The sequence below is a fragment of the Pseudorca crassidens genome, chromosome 2 (genome assembly GCF_039906515.1).
Source record: "Pseudorca crassidens isolate mPseCra1 chromosome 2, mPseCra1.hap1, whole genome shotgun sequence".
In the NCBI taxonomy this organism is placed as follows: Eukaryota; Metazoa; Chordata; class Mammalia; order Artiodactyla; family Delphinidae; genus Pseudorca; species Pseudorca crassidens.
Window position 1 is genome coordinate 88627997 of NC_090297.1, and position 16472 is coordinate 88644468.

Consider the following 16472-nt stretch of genomic DNA (forward strand, 5'->3'; position numbering starts at 1 on the left):
AGAATTAGAGCCACGGCGGCGGCCTCCGGGATGACCTGGAAGTGAAGGGGACGTGCAGGAACTCGAGTTTGGGGTTATGAACGGATTGAGATTGTCGGGGAAGCAATGCCTTAACCAAACCTCAATTTCAACACGGTCTCGTAGGATCTCCTTTTAAAAGGCTCTTTTAAATACCTTTAACATTCTTTCGGAAGACATTTATTGATTGCCTCCTGCGTGGCAGTACAGAAAGGTCAGGCACTGTTTTCGGGGGCGGGACGGGGTGGATTACTAGGATTTGGGCGCCCATGGAGTTCATCCAGCAAAACCATTCTTTGCGCTTCCTGCGGACTGGCGGCGAGAGAATATGTCGCCGCCTGGATTCTTAAGCACTGCTCTCTAATGCACCAGGATTTAATGCTAATAGGGGCAATGGCGAAAGGGCAGGCGCTGGACGCCAGCGCATCCGGGAACAAGAATGGTAGGCAGTCGAAGTGGGCGTGAGTGGGCTCACAGCCTCCCAGCCAGCCCAGTCTGTGGGTGGCCATCTCAGGATTTTCTTCCTGAGTCCAGGTGGCGGGACTCCATTCCAAGTCGGCCCTTTAGACCACTTAATAGTTGCCAACTCTTTTTGCCCCCAGCAATACTCGCGCAACCCGACCCTCGTCGTAAGCCCCGCCCCACCGCGCACGTCCCTCCCTCGGCCCCGCCTTCCCCCTTTCCCGTCCCAGGACGCGTTGCGCGGCTGGGGCCGGAAGTCGGCGCGTTCTCCGGTGTGTGTCTGAGTCTGTCTGTCTCGAAGCCGCGCGCGGCCCGGGGCAAGCGGGATTCCCAGATTCCCATCTGAGGCGTCACCACTGTCACTACCGTCACACACGGAGCCACTACTAGAGGGGAGTAGACCCGGCCCTTCGCCGGGCAGAGAAGATGTTGCCCCTGTCCATCAAGGACGATGAATACAAACCACCTAAGTTCAATCTGTTCGGCAAGATCTCAGGCTGGTTTAGGTGCGGGGTGCCGTATTTGCGGGAAGGGGGTGTCCGGCAGAAGGGGAAAAGGCCCAGACTTAAGAATGGCCCGAGGTCCAGGGAGGGAGCGTCAGGGACACCCTCGTTCGTGTGAGGACGGGAACGGGTGGACTGGGAGGGTCCTGAAAGGGGAACCCAACCTCCTGGTCCGGCACTCCTGACTTTCCCGGCTATTCCTTACTTGTGTCATGCTTAGGTCTATCCTGTCGGACAAGACGTCTCGGAACCTGTTTTTCTTCCTGTGCCTGAACCTCTCTTTCGCTTTTGTTGAACTACTGTACGGCATCTGGAGCAACTGGTAACCAAAGGGGAGAAGGGTTGGGGCGGAAGCAGCGGGTGGGGGAGACGAAGCACTGTTTGCTTAATGCCACGTAGCTCCTCACCAGGAGGTTCAGCTCTTGCCTTTGCCACCACCTCTGCTGCTGAGTTGCTTTCTCATATCCACACCAATCTGGCACGGTTACATTTCTTAAGAGCCGAGGCCATCACGTGCAGCAGTTAAGATTTAGGTCCCCTCTTCCTTTTCCCACTTCCCCCCACTCCGTCAAACCGGAGTGACAAGTCCCCTCCTCATTTTGACAGATGGAGAGAGTCTTTTGTCCTTACTCACCTTAGCTTTGTCCACTTTCTTGGAATTGGGAGAAACGCGTTTCCTGCCACTCTGTGGGGGAGTGGCATTTGGGATTCACCCATAAACTTCCGAGAGGGAATATCTGAGATGTTCTACTTAATTTGTTATTAGGTCTTGAAACCAGGAAGAGGTTTATAAAGGGGATATCGAAAGAAACATGTTTTCATTCTCTTTTAATTTTATGCTGAAACTGTATCATGATTTTCCTTTGGTCTTGACTGCGGTAGAAGATCCCATATAGTTTTCTAAAAGCCTTACATCTCTTGAGTTGATGGTTTTTGGTGTCACCTTTGGTTGTTTTTGTTTTTGTTTTTAACTGCAATGGAAAGAGGTCTATCCAGTGTAACTGTGAAGATGCAGTACTGTTATCCAGGTGTTTGCTGTTGAATAACTTAAGGTCTTATAAAATTGTTCAGCAACGATAAGATCATCTCACTTGTAGGTGTACTGATTCCTCTTTAAATATCATACTCATTTGAGAATCTCATAACAGCCAACACTTCAAAATTTTATATAAAACTTAAGTTTTTTCTTTGGGTTTCTTGAAATAGGTCTTGGACCCCAAAATAAGAACCTATACCATCTATGCTTTACTTCCTATTAATTAAATAGACTTAGTCTCTGTCCTTTAAGGTCCATTTTCAGAGAGAATTGCTGTTCTTGATTTTTATCTCTATTGAGATTGAACAGTGACATTAGGTGATACCACCAGTTTTTGTGACATGTATACTTTCATATGAAAACGTGGACTTTTAAATTCAAATGTGAATTCAGTTTTATCAAAAATACTCAGCAGATTATGACGGTTATTGGTTTAGTCACCACCTAAGTGTAAAAGGCATACTGAAACATAATAAAATGTCAATATATGTTATAACCATTTTTAATCCTCTGGGAATCCAATATATGTGTCCTGTAATATTAACACCCTTCAATATATTACATGTTAATATACATGTTAATATACATGTTAAAAGCACTCTATTGTCTTAACTTGTATTGAAATAATCATACTTTATTATAAATATGTGATATTTATATTATATTTTATATTTTCTTCTTCCTAAATTATGCCATATTGTGGTATATGTGCTGGCTGTATCTTGGTTTGCCTACATACAGTTTTGCTACAATTACTTTATATTACAATACATTATATTTCACTATGGCTTTCCATTGCATAAATTACTATGTGAAATGTCTTGTTCAAGGGATTCATATTTGAAGTCCCTAAACCATCTCTTCATGGAAAGTAATTCTTTTTGATCTGTAGAGATCCCTTTAGGAAATTACTAAAACCATTGTTTTCTAAGCCATTAGTCAATATTCATCAGTACATAAGGAAAACATCAGTGATGCATGACTTGTTCTGCCCTCAGGTAGCTTGTTCTTTTAATTTTAGGCCTTTTCTCCTCCAGTTTACTCCCTTTGTGTTATATCTTACAGATTTGCAGTCTAGCTCTGAACCACTGTCTGTCATGCCTAGATTAATTAGCAGGTATACATTTTTATGTTAACCTCCACATCCACAGTCACTTTTCCCCCAATATTAATTTTTATCAACTAATTGGGAGTACAAATGTGTTCCCGTTGAAGCCTTGGCAGACTTGGAAATTGCTTGGGCCTTTTCATAATCTGGCTTTTTGTCTTATTTAGACACAACAAATTTTGGGCCCCTTTGTTGACTGATCAATGATTTCTTTATATGACTAGATTATCTCTGTTCCTAAAGGTTCAATTAGATTTTAAGTTCCTTGAGTAAATTTGTTACCAAAACTTGTTTTTTGTTTTTGTCATAGTCATTTCTGTGTTCTTTTGCATTACTTAAAAGTTAAGTTTCAAGATGTTATGAAATGTCAAGAGTTTTTTTCCATTATGGAATTAAAAGATAGATAAAACATTCTTTCTCTTCATGAATAAAGGTTCTTAGAAACATTTGATCTAGTTGCAACAAATGTTAAATAGTTTTGGTTCTTATTCAACACCTTCATTTTAAATAAGAGCTTAATTATACTTGGTTTATATTTTTGTTGGTGAAAATGTGTCATCAGTGGAGAATAGCTAAGCTCTTTGTATATTTTCCCTCATTAAATATCCAGTGCCTTTTACCTTTCTACTAGAATGTAAACTTTATTAAAATGGGATCTCTTCTGTCTTATTCAGGCACCTTAGTACTTGGTGCATAGTATGCTTAATACATGTTTACAGAATGAAATAATGAAGGAATAATGAATATATGGAATTAACCTCCCTAAACTAACCATGCTAACTACCCCATTTGGGGCAGGGTGAGGGGGACATTAAACCCTTCCTATTCTTAGTAGGAAAATGGTAGGAATACTATATGTGATCTTTCCTTCTAGGGTTCTTTTCCTTCTAGCATTTATTTTCATTTACTTATTCATCGTTGAGTAACTAATCTCATGGTAGAATGGTATATGTAAACAATGTGTTTTGTACCATCTAGGATTAGGTTCTTTCTCAAGTTTTAGAAAAACCCCAAATTAGTGATTGCCTAAACAAGATAAAACTTTATTTCCAAAGTGGCTATTAGAGTTCCAGCCATCCCTAGCAGCAGAATGTCCAGAATGAAAAAGTATGTAAAGTGTCTTTAAGGAGATTTATCTGGACGCTAACCCACAACAGTTTTCACTGATATTTCAGTGGCTCAACCTTTATCACATGTTCATGTCCAGTTGCAAATGCCATATTTGCTCCAGTCAACCAGGTATTCTGCTGAAAGTCAAGGATTTTTCACTAATGAAGAAAGGGAATATGTAGGCTTATGAAGTGGGAGTAGAAAGAGAAATAAGCCGGTCGGACCTCTTCTACAGGTGGAAAAGTATAGGAGGCCCAGGGAGTTTTTTACTTTCCAGAGTAGCAGAAGAGCCTAGAAGTACCTGTTATCCAAGTATTTTCTACTATACGGTGATTCTTTCCGTAGTATCTTAATATAGTTTGCTTTCTTTGTTTTTATGCTCTTCTATTTTATGTTTACTTCACTGTCTTAAAATTCTTAATTTCAGTGATACTTTCTACCAAAGCTGTTACAACCATTTTCCCCCTTAGACATAGAGGAAACTCATTTAACTCTAAAGGCAAATGTCTTTGTATTAGCAAAGTAATTATGTGTTAAAGAAATGTTTTAGGCCATACCAGTCACTCATTTGGTCCTACTTCTTATAAAGTATGTCATAGCATATGTTTGTAAAGTACTTCCTTGGTTAAGAAAAAGGCTTCCATTAGTTACGTATTTTTCTATAGCATTAAAAATTTTCAATGTCTTAGACTTTTATCAACTTTTCCCTTCTCTTCCCAAAAGACATTACTTACCAGGTTATGGTGATGACTTTTGCTTTTCTATAGTTTTTTTTTCTACTTTAAAAATGTAGATTTCGATTCCATTGTGCTGAGAATTTTTCTTTACAGTAAAGGGTTATATGGAATGTAGTGGAGTTGTGGGTTTTTCACTGTAACTCTCATTAGTTTAACAACTTATACAAGTATCAGGATTCTAAGGATTTTCTAATTCTTACTAATTAATCGATAGTTGATAGTTTCTTTCCCCTTTTCTATCTCATAGAACCCAAGTTGATGATTCCCTTTCTTTGATTTTGAATTAATGTCTAACAACCACTGTAAATATGCTGTTAGCCTAGTTACCAGTAGACCTTTAAAAAATTTTTTATTGTGGAAAATGTATATAAAAGTAGAGAGTTTAGTGGACTTCATGTGTCCATCACCCAGCTTTAATGTTTATTAACATGTGGCCTATTTTGTTTCATCTGTTACACTTGTCACCATTGAATTGTTTTAATGCAGATACCAGATATAGTATAATTTCTTCCATAACTACTTCAGTTGAGTCTAAAACATAAGAGCCCCCCCCCTTTTAACATAATCTGATGTCATTGTGACCTATAAAAATTAATAATTTATTAATATCAAATGTCTAGTGAGTGTTCACCTGTCCCTTATTAAATAAATTCTTTTTAAAGTTGGTTTTACAAATCAGAATTTAAACAAGATCAATGGTATTTGGTTGATATGTCTCATACCTCTTAATTTATAGGTTCTTTCTCCCTTTCTTTGTTTTTTCCTTCAATAGACCTTAAATAAAATCCATTTCATAAGTTTCTTTTGCCAAATGTTCTGTTCACATTTATTATATTTTGCTTCAGTGATCAGGTTTCTTTTTTATATCCTAAGAAGTTTTCTTTATAAAAATGTCCTTAGAAAGTGGTCACTTAAAAAAAAAAAGTTTAAAAATACATTTTAGTATTTAGTGTTTAAAGATAGGAGCCTAAAACAAGGAGGCTGCTTTTAGCAACTAATTTTTTTAATCAAGTCACATTTGATGTGTAAATCATATAACCTTAAATATTCTCTATGCTACCTTTATTTTCTAAGGAATTTTATGCCATGTAGTTTAAGTGATAATTCATAATCAGAAACATTTACTGATATTGAAGATGAGCAGCAAAATTGACATTCCTCATGAACACTATTTTGACATATAATAGGTGAGCAGAGAACTAGAAGTAGACTTTTTTCACATGAGTTTGCCTACATAGTTGTAACTAAGTAATTTACCAATCATGATACCAGGTTTAGGTGAAAAGATCTCATATCACAATGCTTTAAGAGAACATGATGTTCTACCACCTCAGAAGAGGAAGTATTATTTCAGGTAGAATCATGTTTTATGTTATGCTAAAAATAAAATAACACTTTAATGACAATTAAATTTACTTAAAGTTTAAATAAAATCAAAATCTCATTTTGATGAGTATTAAAATTGCCATGCTATATCTAAGCCTCTTTAAAAGGGAACTTGATTGCTCTAGTATACAGTAGAGGTTTACCCTTTTCTTGCACTAATATATGTAGATCAATAAATCAGTAAATTTTAAAATTTATATTTATTTAGCATGAATATTTGCCTTCTTCTACAACTAATTTACAGTTATTTAGAATAAAAGTCATATATATAATAAAACCCTCCAATTAAGAAATAAAAACTTTAAAAACCATATATACAGAGAAAAAAATAAACCTATTAAATATGTAGCCTAATGTCGTTGCTGAAATTGACTTTTAAATTCGGTTATAAAATCTCATGAAATCAAGGCAGGGTGGGTAAAGATTCTCATTGTCAGGATTTACTGCAACACCACAATATTTTATCAGAATAGAGACAGAGTTTTCTGAAACCAAATTTTAAAAATAGCTTACCATATCAGTCCTTTATCAGAGCATAGAAAAAATCATAATGTTTTTATTGGTTTTATAACACCTTACAGAGATATTCTTCAAATGGGTCTTTCATACCTCAAAATATAATTAAATTATTATTTTCAGTGTTACAAAGCTATTAAGGGCCAAGTGTGTAGTTTTACGGTGATCTAACTATCCAAGGAAAATCTTAAAATAACTAAATCTGAGAGGATTGCTTGGATAGCAAGAACCTTACCTTGTTCTCAGGTTTTGATTTTCTCACTCAGCCTTTTCATTTATTCACTATTTCTTATTCTGCTTTGAGTTGGGTATCAGATAAGTATAGACGATACTTAAACTATCATGCATCTATATATAGTTGAATAAAATATACAAGGTTCATGATAAAACTTAAGACATTTTCAAAATACTTTATAATGATTTTTGAGAAATTTATAAATTTTTGTTCCTTTCTGTGTGGGTGAGTAATGTGCTTTACTTGTTTCTAATTTTATAATTATCCTAAATTATAAGGAAATGTAAAAACTGCTTTTTCAACTTCTATGAAGAATGTTTTTGACTTTTAGTTTGTAGCACTTACAATTGAAGAAAGCTGTAGCATATAACCAAATATTGAGAGCTATAGATCATACTGGGAACACTAGATATTATAAGGTATTCATATTAATAATAGTAATAATGGGAATATCAATGTGGCTTTAATGTGACAAGCACTGTGATGTGTTTCATGTATATTAATTCAGTTATAACATTAATGACATTTTTTACTGTTACCTGTTTAAATGATGGCTAAAAAATTGACGTCCAAAGTAGTTAAACAACTTCACAGTCACAGAATTAGTAAATGGTAGAGCTGGGGTTTGAACCCAGATACTCTGACTTCCGAAGTAGTGCTCTTAACCATTCTGATGCTTCTTGCTTTTTAAAGATTGAGCTGCCGATATGCTTGCTTTCAGAAGTTGACCTAGCCTAAAGTTTCCTGATTTCTTTCCTCAGCTCTGTCCAGTCTGCTGATAAGCCAAGTGGAAGAATTCTTCATCTCTGATGCCTTGTTTCTTGTTTCTAGCATTTCCATTTAAATTTTTGTACTTCCCATTTCTCTGCTGAAATTTCGCATTGATTCATGCATTTTCCCCCACCTTTTCCATAGATCCTTTAATGTACTAATTATAGTTCTGATAGTTCCAGTATCTGGGCCAGCATCTTGGTCTGATTCTGTTGACTGCTTTATCTCTTCACAACGAGTTATTTTGCTTGCTGTTTTTTGTGTTTCTTGAAATTTTTGATCAAAGCCTTGACATTGTGAGTAGAGATCAGTAGACATTGAGATAGCAGTATTTATGACTAGGAATAGGCATGCATCTTCCGACAGGCGATTAGGCCTTTTGTTTCCAGTATTCTTCATATGCATGTGTCACAGAAGTTCTCTCTTTATGCTCAATGCACCCTCCCCCTGCCAAGCTATAGACTGCTGTTGATTGTTACTCAGTGTGAGGTTTGTGGTGAGGGCAGAGGAGCATTCATTAACTTGACCAAGGCTCAGTCTTAGGCAGGCCCTGTGAGTCTGGGCCTCAAGGGTATGTTTTTTGGTTTGTTTTTCTTTTGTTTGTTTGTTTGTTTCTAACATTTTTTCCTTCCTTTGGTGACAGCTAAAGTCTGTCACATTTATGTAGATGGTCTTGGGTGAGAGTGAGTTTCCTGCTCCTTTGGTCAGAGCAAAACATCTGCTTTGTGTTGGTACAGGATCCTCTGCCCAATAGGATTTCCTGCCCGCCCCCAGTAGCTTTTTTTTAAAGCATGTATAATACAAATCTTTAACATCACAAATAATATGTTGCTTCATGTATCTTGTAAGAACTTTATAATAATACACTTCCATTTCCTTCTATCCTGTATGCTATTATTATTATTAATTTTTTTTTTTTTTTTTTTTTTTTTTGGCTGTGTTGGGTCTTCGTTGCTGTGCGTGGGCTTCTTATTGCAGTGGCTTCTCCTGTTGTGGAACACGGGCTCTAGGTGTGTGGGCTTCAGTAGTTGTGGCGCACGGGCTTAGTTGCTCTGCGGCATGTGGGATCCTCCTGGACCAGGGATCAAACCCATGTCCCCTGCATTGGCAGGTGGACTCCCAACCACTGTGCCACCCGCGAAGTCCCTGCGTGCTATTATTGTCATACACTTCACGTTTATGTAAACCCTACAATACAGTGTTCCTATTTTGGCTTTATACCGGAGGTTAGCAAACCTTTTCTCTTGACAGCAGATAATAAATATTTTAGGCTTTAAGGGTCATAAGATCTCTGTTACAGTTTCTCCATTCTACTGTTACAGCACAGAAGCAGCCATAGACAGTGTGTAAGCAGATGAGCATAACTGTGTTTCAGTAAAACTTTATTTACAAAAATGAATGGTAGTCCAGATTTGGCTTGTGGGCCATAGATTGCTCACCCTGCCTTAGACTGTCAGATATGGTTTTTTAAAACAGCTTTATTGAGATATAATTCATATACCTTAAAATTCTTCCATTTACAGTCTACTATTGAATGGCTTTTAGTATAGTATTCACAGAGTTGTAAAACCATCACAACAGTCCATATTGAAACACTTTTATTACTGCAAAAGGAAACCTTGCACCCCTAGCCGTCACCCTCCAATTCTCTCATCTCCTGATCTGCCCCAATTCTAGGTAATCACTAATCTATTTTCTATCTCTATATATTTGCCTATTCTGAACATTTCATATAAATGGAATCATTTGCATATGATCTTTTGTGACAGTTTATTTCAGTTAGCATAATGGTTTCAAGGGTTATCCATGTTCTACATGTATCAGTATTTCATTTATTTTTATTACCAAATACTATTCCAGCAGTGTGTGAGGGTTCCAGTTTCTCCACCAACACTTGGGATTATTGGGCTTTTTTATTGTAGTCATCATAGTGCATGTGAAGTTGTTTCTCATTGTTTTGATTTGCATTTCCCTGCATTGTAGTTAATGATGCTGAGTAACTTTTCTAGTGCTGATTGGGCATTTGTATGTCTTCTTTGGAGAAATGTCTATTCAGATCCTTTGTTCATTTAAAAAATTGGATAATTTCTCTTTTTGAAGATTTTTAAGAATTCTTCATATATTCTGGATACAAGCCCCTTGTCAGATATATGATTGGCAGATATTTCCTCCCACTTGTGTACTGTCATTTCACTTTGTTTATATGTCCTTTGAAGCATGGAAGTTTTAAAATTTCAGTGATGTCCAGTCTGTTACTTTTTTTCTTTTGTTGCTTGTGCTTTTGATATCATGTATAAGAAACCATTGCCCAATCCAAGGTTGTGAATACGTTAGCTTTTATGTTTAGGTCTTTGATCCATTTTAGGTTAACCCTTGTGTATAATATGAAGTAAGGGTCAAAAATCATTTCCTGCATGTGGATATCCAGTTGTGTCAGTGTTGCAAACACTATTCTTTCCACCACTGAACTATTTTGGCATCCTTGTCAACAAACAGTTGACCATAAATGTGTGAGGGTTTATTTCTGAACTCTAAATTCCATTCTACTGATCTATACGTTTATTCTTATTCCAGTACCACATTGTTTTGATTTCTGTAGCTTTATAATAAGTTTTGAAATTAGGAAGTGTGAGTCCTCCAACTTTGCTTTTCTTTTTCAATATTGTTTTGGCTATTCTGTATCTCTTGCTTTTCCGTATGAGTTTTAAGATCAGCTTGTCAATTTCTCCAAAGGGGTCAGCTGGGATTTTGATGGAGAGTGAGTTGAATCTGTAGATCAATTGAGGAAGTATTGCCATCTTAACAGTATTGTCTTCTGATCCATAAACATGGACGTCTTTCCATTTATTTAGGTCTTCTTTAATTTTTTTCCAACAATATTTTATAGTTTCCAGAGTATAGCTTTTATACTTTTTTGTTAAATTTATTCCTAATTATTTTATTCTTTTTGATGCTATTGTAAATGGAAATTTTTTAAATTTCATTTTTGTGCATCACATTATATAGGAACATAATTCATTTTTGTATGTTGATCTTGTATCCTGCAACCTTGCCAGACTCATTTATTAGTTCTAATAGTTTTTTAGTAGAGTCTTTAAGATTTTGTATATACAAGATCATGCCATTTGCAAATAGAGATAGTTTTACTCCTTCCCTTCCAGTCTGGGTGCCTTTTATTTCAGTTCCTGCCTAATTGCCCTTGTTACACCCTCTAGTACAATGTTAAATAGAAGTGGTAAGGGGACGTTTTTATCTTGTACCTGATCTTAGGGGAAAGCATTCAGTCTTTGGCCACTAGTGATGCTGATGTTAGCTGTGGGGTTTTCGTAGATGCCATTTATCAGTCCAGGAAGTTCCCTTTATAGCAAGTTTGTTGAGTGTTTTTATCATAAAAGTGTTGGATTTTGTGAAATGCTTTTCTGCATCTATTAAGATGATTATGTGGGTTTTGTCCTTCATTCCATTGATATGATGTAGTATATTGATTGATTTTCATGTAGTTAACCAACCTTGCATCGTTGGGATAAATCCCACTTGGTTGTAGTGTATACTCTTTTATATATTGCTCAATTTAATTTGCTAGTATTTTGTTGAAGATTCTTGTGTGTGTATTTGCAAAAAATACTTGTCTGTAGTTTCTTTTCTTGTGGTGTCTTTTGTCTGATTTTGGTATCAGGGTAATGCTTATACAATGAGTTGGGAAGTATTCCTTCATCTTTTGTTTTTTGGAAGAGTTTGTAAGGGATTGAATTTTTTTTTTTTTTTGGTGGTACGCAGGCCTCTCACTGCTGTGGCCTCTCCTGTTGCGGAGCACAGGCTCCGGACGCGCAGGCTCAGCGGCCATGGCTCACGGGCCCAGCTGCTCTGCAACACGTGGGATCCTCCCGGACCGGGGCACGAACCCGCGTCCCCTGCATCAGCAGGCGGACTCTCAACCACTGAGCCACCAGGGAAGCCCAGGGATTGATATTTATTGTTCTTTAAATGTTTGGTAGGATTTACCAGTGAAGCCATCTGGGCCTGGGCTTTTTTTGTTGAAAGTTTTAAAATTATTAATTTAATCTGTTTCCTTGTTATAAATCTATTTAGATTTTTTTTTGACCCAGTTTTGCTAGATTGTTTCTAGGAATTTGTTTATTACATCTAAGTTATCTAATTTATTGGTTTATATTTAGTTGTTCATAGTATTTTCTTATAGTCCTTCTTATTTCTATAAAGTCAGTAGTAGTATCTCACTTTCATTGCTGATTTTAGTGCTTTGAGCCCTTTCTCTTTTTTCTTGGTCAGTTTATTTAAAGGTTGTGAATTTTACTGATATTTCCAAAGAACCAATTTTTGGGTTATTGTTTTTTCCTATTTTTTTCTATTCTCAATTATCTTCTAAAGATACTAAAATAAAGTTATTTTTAATATTTTTACACCTATTTATCATTTTCAGTGATCATCATACAAGGCTAAGTTTCCATCTGGTATCATATTGGACTTAAAGAACTTTCTATTCTTGTAGTTCAGATCTGCTGGCAGTGAATTCTCTCAGTTTTGGTTGTATTAAAAATCTATTTTATCTTCATTTTTGAAAGATATTTTGCTAGATATAGAATTTTAGGTTGACGCTTTTTTTTTCTTTCAATACTTTAAAGACATTGCTTCATTGCCTTCTGCCTTGAGTAGTTTCTGATGCAAAATATGCTATTAATCTTATCTTTGTTTTTCTGTATCCAATTTTTCTTTCTTTTTTTTTTTTGGTTGTTTTCAAGATTTTCTCTTTCTGTTCGGTGTTCAGCAATTTGTGAGGTATGTAGGGTTTTTCCCTTGCTAGTACTTCATTAAGCTTCTTGGATATGTGATTTGTTTTTTGTTTTTCATTAATTTTGGGAAACTCTTCAAGCATTTTCTCTTTAAATGCTCTTTCTACCCTATTCTTTCTTCTCTATTACTGAGAATCCAAATACATGTATTTTAGTCTGTTTGATGCTTTGATAGGTTTTGAATGTTCTTTTTTATTTTATTTTTTTTTTTCATTCCTTTTCTTCTTTGTGTTTTACTTTGGATAATTTGTTTTGACCTGATGCTTTCTCTCTGTGTCCTGTCTGCTCAGAAGCTCATGTATGTTATTTTTAATCTTTAATACTATGATATTTTAAAAGTTTTTATCACTTCCATTTGATTATTTTATAGTTTCTGTCTCTGTGGAAAGTCCCTGTTCGTTCATAAATTTTCTCCAGCTTTGTACCACATCCTTTAACATATTAATCATATTTGTTTTAAAGTCCCTATTACAATCTAATCTCTGGGACTTTTCTGCTTCTGATTCTGTTGACTGTTTCAGCTCTTAACAATGGGTCTTATTATTTTGTTTCCTTGATCTTGTTATATGCCTTATAAATATTTATTGAGTGCTGCATATTATGTTTAAAAGAGTAATAGAGACTGAGGTTAGTAGTATTTATGCACAGAAACGTGCACGCCCTTTTTGTTTTGTTTTGTTTTGTCAGCATGGGGGTTTTGAACTTATCTGATCAATAGTTGAGCTGGGCTTTTGTGTTATGGTATATTGCTAGTTAATGTCAACAAACCACAGATGTCACATTTTTCCAGAGGCTTCTACCACTTTGTGCTTAGTGTAGGATTTTGAGTACTGGAGGGTTTTCTCAGTGTTCTTGTTTCACTCTCAGTTTTCAGCAAGCCCTGCATACCTGTGCCACAAGGGAGTCTCTCCGTGCTCTTGCTTGACTCTCAGAGGTAGATTGCTGTTGTCTTTTACTTTAGGCAAGGCTTTGGGTGGGGAAGTGGGGGGATGAATATTTCATTCTCCTGTTGCAGCCTCAACATTAGGTAGGCCTTTTCCCCCTGAGTGTCAGAGTGGGTGTTATTAATGTTCCTGCCCATTTCCCCACCCCTCCCCGCAGCCGTGTATCAAGAAAAGGAGCAAGGGTCCTGCACCTCTTCCAACAGCTGACCTTAGCTAGTCATCAGAGGGCGGACAGATGCCTATCCTTCTTTCAGTAGCAGCTGGGCTTTTCCTTTGGCAAGGGGTATGAGGGTTTCTTCTTAGATGCTTAAAAATTATCTTTAATGTTTTTCAATATATCATATTTTAATGTTGTCTTTTTAGAAGATTAGTTCCTGATGAGCAGAGGCTGGATCTTAGATTTTTAGAAAAGGATGACTACTATTTGGTTATTATTATAATATGCCAATGTGTTTGTTCTTTTCCAGCTTAGGTTTGATTTCCGACTCTTTTCACATGTTTTTCGATAGCACTGCCATTTTGGCTGGATTGGCAGCGTCCGTTATTTCAAAATGGAGAGATAATGATGCTTTCTCTTATGGGTAAGACTTTTTAAAAACATTTTTATTGAAGTATAAGAAATACAGAAAATAATATATAAAATTCAAGCTCAATGAATTTTCACAATTGAATACATTTGTCTAACTTGAACCCTTGAAAACCCCTCATGCCTCCTTCTAGTTCTTTAATACTCACCTTCCCGCTTTCCTAACTCCATAGGTGACTTTTGCCTGTTTTTGGACAATATATAATTGGAATCTGCAATGTGTACTTTTTTTTTTTTGCATCTGAGTTCTCTTGCATCTTGATTTTACCAGAAATTTTCAGGTGAGATTGTTACTAGATAGGGAAATTTCTCAACTCTTAATCTGTTTTTTTGGTTTTGTTTTTTTTTGAAGAAGGAGGAAAAAGAGAAAGTTTCAGTATATGAAAATGGTCATGTTTCTTTAGTTTTCTTTTTTGGTTGATATTTTGTTTACTTATTGTCTTCAGCTCTGCTTTTATGTAAAGTACTTCCCCTACTTTTGCTGAATATGTACAATTAACTAAATATTTGGAAAGTGTTTTTATGCCGAAGGGGCTGGTCTCACTTCTGAGCCTAGTAACGTTAGAGGCAGAGTTTGCTTTCTGCCATCTCTGATTGGGGGCAGCAATGGAGTTTCCATTATTTGATTTACTCTGCCTGAGTGTTTTCTCTTTTTTTGAGCTCATAGACTGTTTTACAATGTAATTATATTTATGTGTAAATAAGTAGCGCTCAGAACTAATATCCTCTTTCTCTTTCTCTCTCCCACCCACTTTCTCATTCCTGCTCCCCCCCTCACCTGCTTACTTATTGACTATTGCCCTGTCTCTTCCCCTCCCCTCGCTTTCCCTTGTGAGTACTGTCTTGCACTCCCTCCTTTCTTTGCTGTCTTTCCTGTTTTCACTCCATCTCTCATTTGTCTCCCCATACTCATACTCATTCTCTCCCTTTTACTTCTCAACTCCCTTCTTTCCTTTCCTGTTCTTTCTTTCTAGTTACTTGGGTCTGTGCTCATGGTCTTTTTCTCTCCCTCTCCCTTCTACTCTCCATTTTCCCTTTCTCCCTCCCTCTCTTCTTTTCTCTTATTCTTTGCTTTCTCCTCCTCTTCCTCTATGCTGTAGCACTGTATGGCTAAGACTCTTTCTCATCCCATCTTCCCCACCCCTTAACCTCTTCAGCTGTAGTTGTTTTTTTTTTTTTCTCTCCCTTTCCCAGGCTCTCTTTCTTTCTTTCCCTGATTCTCCTTGCCTGTGCACTTTCTTTCCTGTGCAGTTCCTCTCATTCTCTCTCTTCTGTTCACATCCACCCTCTTACATGCACTGTTTCTTGTGCCCCTGGTTCTCTCTTCTACTGGTGCTCCCCCACTACTTCCTCTTTCTTTCTAGCTTTGCTTTCTAGCTAGCTTTGTTCTTGAGTAATTACACACTCTCTGCTTCTTGCACGTGCTCTTGTTCTCTTCAGATGTTTATCGAGGGCCCAATATGATTTGAATACTGTGCTACTTGTAATGATATAAAAATGAATAAGATATGACGTCTGCCTTGGAGGAACTTGTGGTCTGATGGGGAAACAGTTCTGTAAAAATCCTATGATAACTATACATTGTGTGACAAGTGCTAAAAGAGAGATATGTGAAATTCTGTGACAGGACTTGCTGATTTGGGGTATAACCCAAGTGGTATGATTACTTGTAACATTATAAAAAGTGAGACAAAAAATAGTATTATGTTATATTTATAGAGCAAGAGATCCTGTTTATTTATAAATCCAAACAGCTCAAAAGCTCAGAAAAGAACCTATTCCATGGCATTGTATAATCAAAAGACTCTTAAGTATATTTTGAATTACTAAAGGTTGTATGTGAAGTTAAAATTTTGTGTTGGAAAATTAGTAATTCATACATATTTTACATAAAAATATCTAATTAGAGTATCTTATTAAGCAATCTTCTTGGATAGACAGTAACTAACTATAAGAATTCTCCTCAATTCCTTAATTCTTAGGGTATCTATTGTTCTCTATTTAGAATGCATAATCTCCTGGTATAAGATAGTTTTTATAAATAGCTTTGAATACCTTCAGTACCATAGCAGGTTTTACTGATTCAACTTTAACTAAAATATACGAGAGTAATATTCTTGACATTTTTAAATTTGTTTATCCTGTCTTCTCCTTATTTGCTTTTTTTTCTTTTGAGAAGGGAAAAATTAGGGGAAAAAAGCTGATGTAACATTTGAAACTATTAGTAATTGCTATAGTAGTAAGTAGCAGCA

General features: G+C 36.3%; 1 protein-coding gene across 2 annotated transcripts in view; it reads left to right on the forward strand.

Moving 5' to 3' along the window:
- Positions 1–85: 85 nt before the first annotated feature.
- SLC30A7 (solute carrier family 30 member 7) overlaps positions 86–16472 on the forward strand; it is an 81266-nt gene continuing 64879 nt past the window's right edge. The window contains exons 1-3 of one of the 2 annotated variants that reach the window (XM_067727050.1): positions 86–232; positions 1204–1305; positions 14102–14215. In XM_067727050.1, coding sequence (XP_067583151.1) covers positions 14130–14215 — 86 coding nt within the window. In that variant the 5' untranslated portion in view covers positions 86–232; positions 1204–1305; positions 14102–14129. Of the gene's footprint in view, positions 233–700; positions 987–1203; positions 1306–14101; positions 14216–16472 lie in introns of those variants that run through there. The other variant, XM_067727049.1, reaches the window with a different exon arrangement.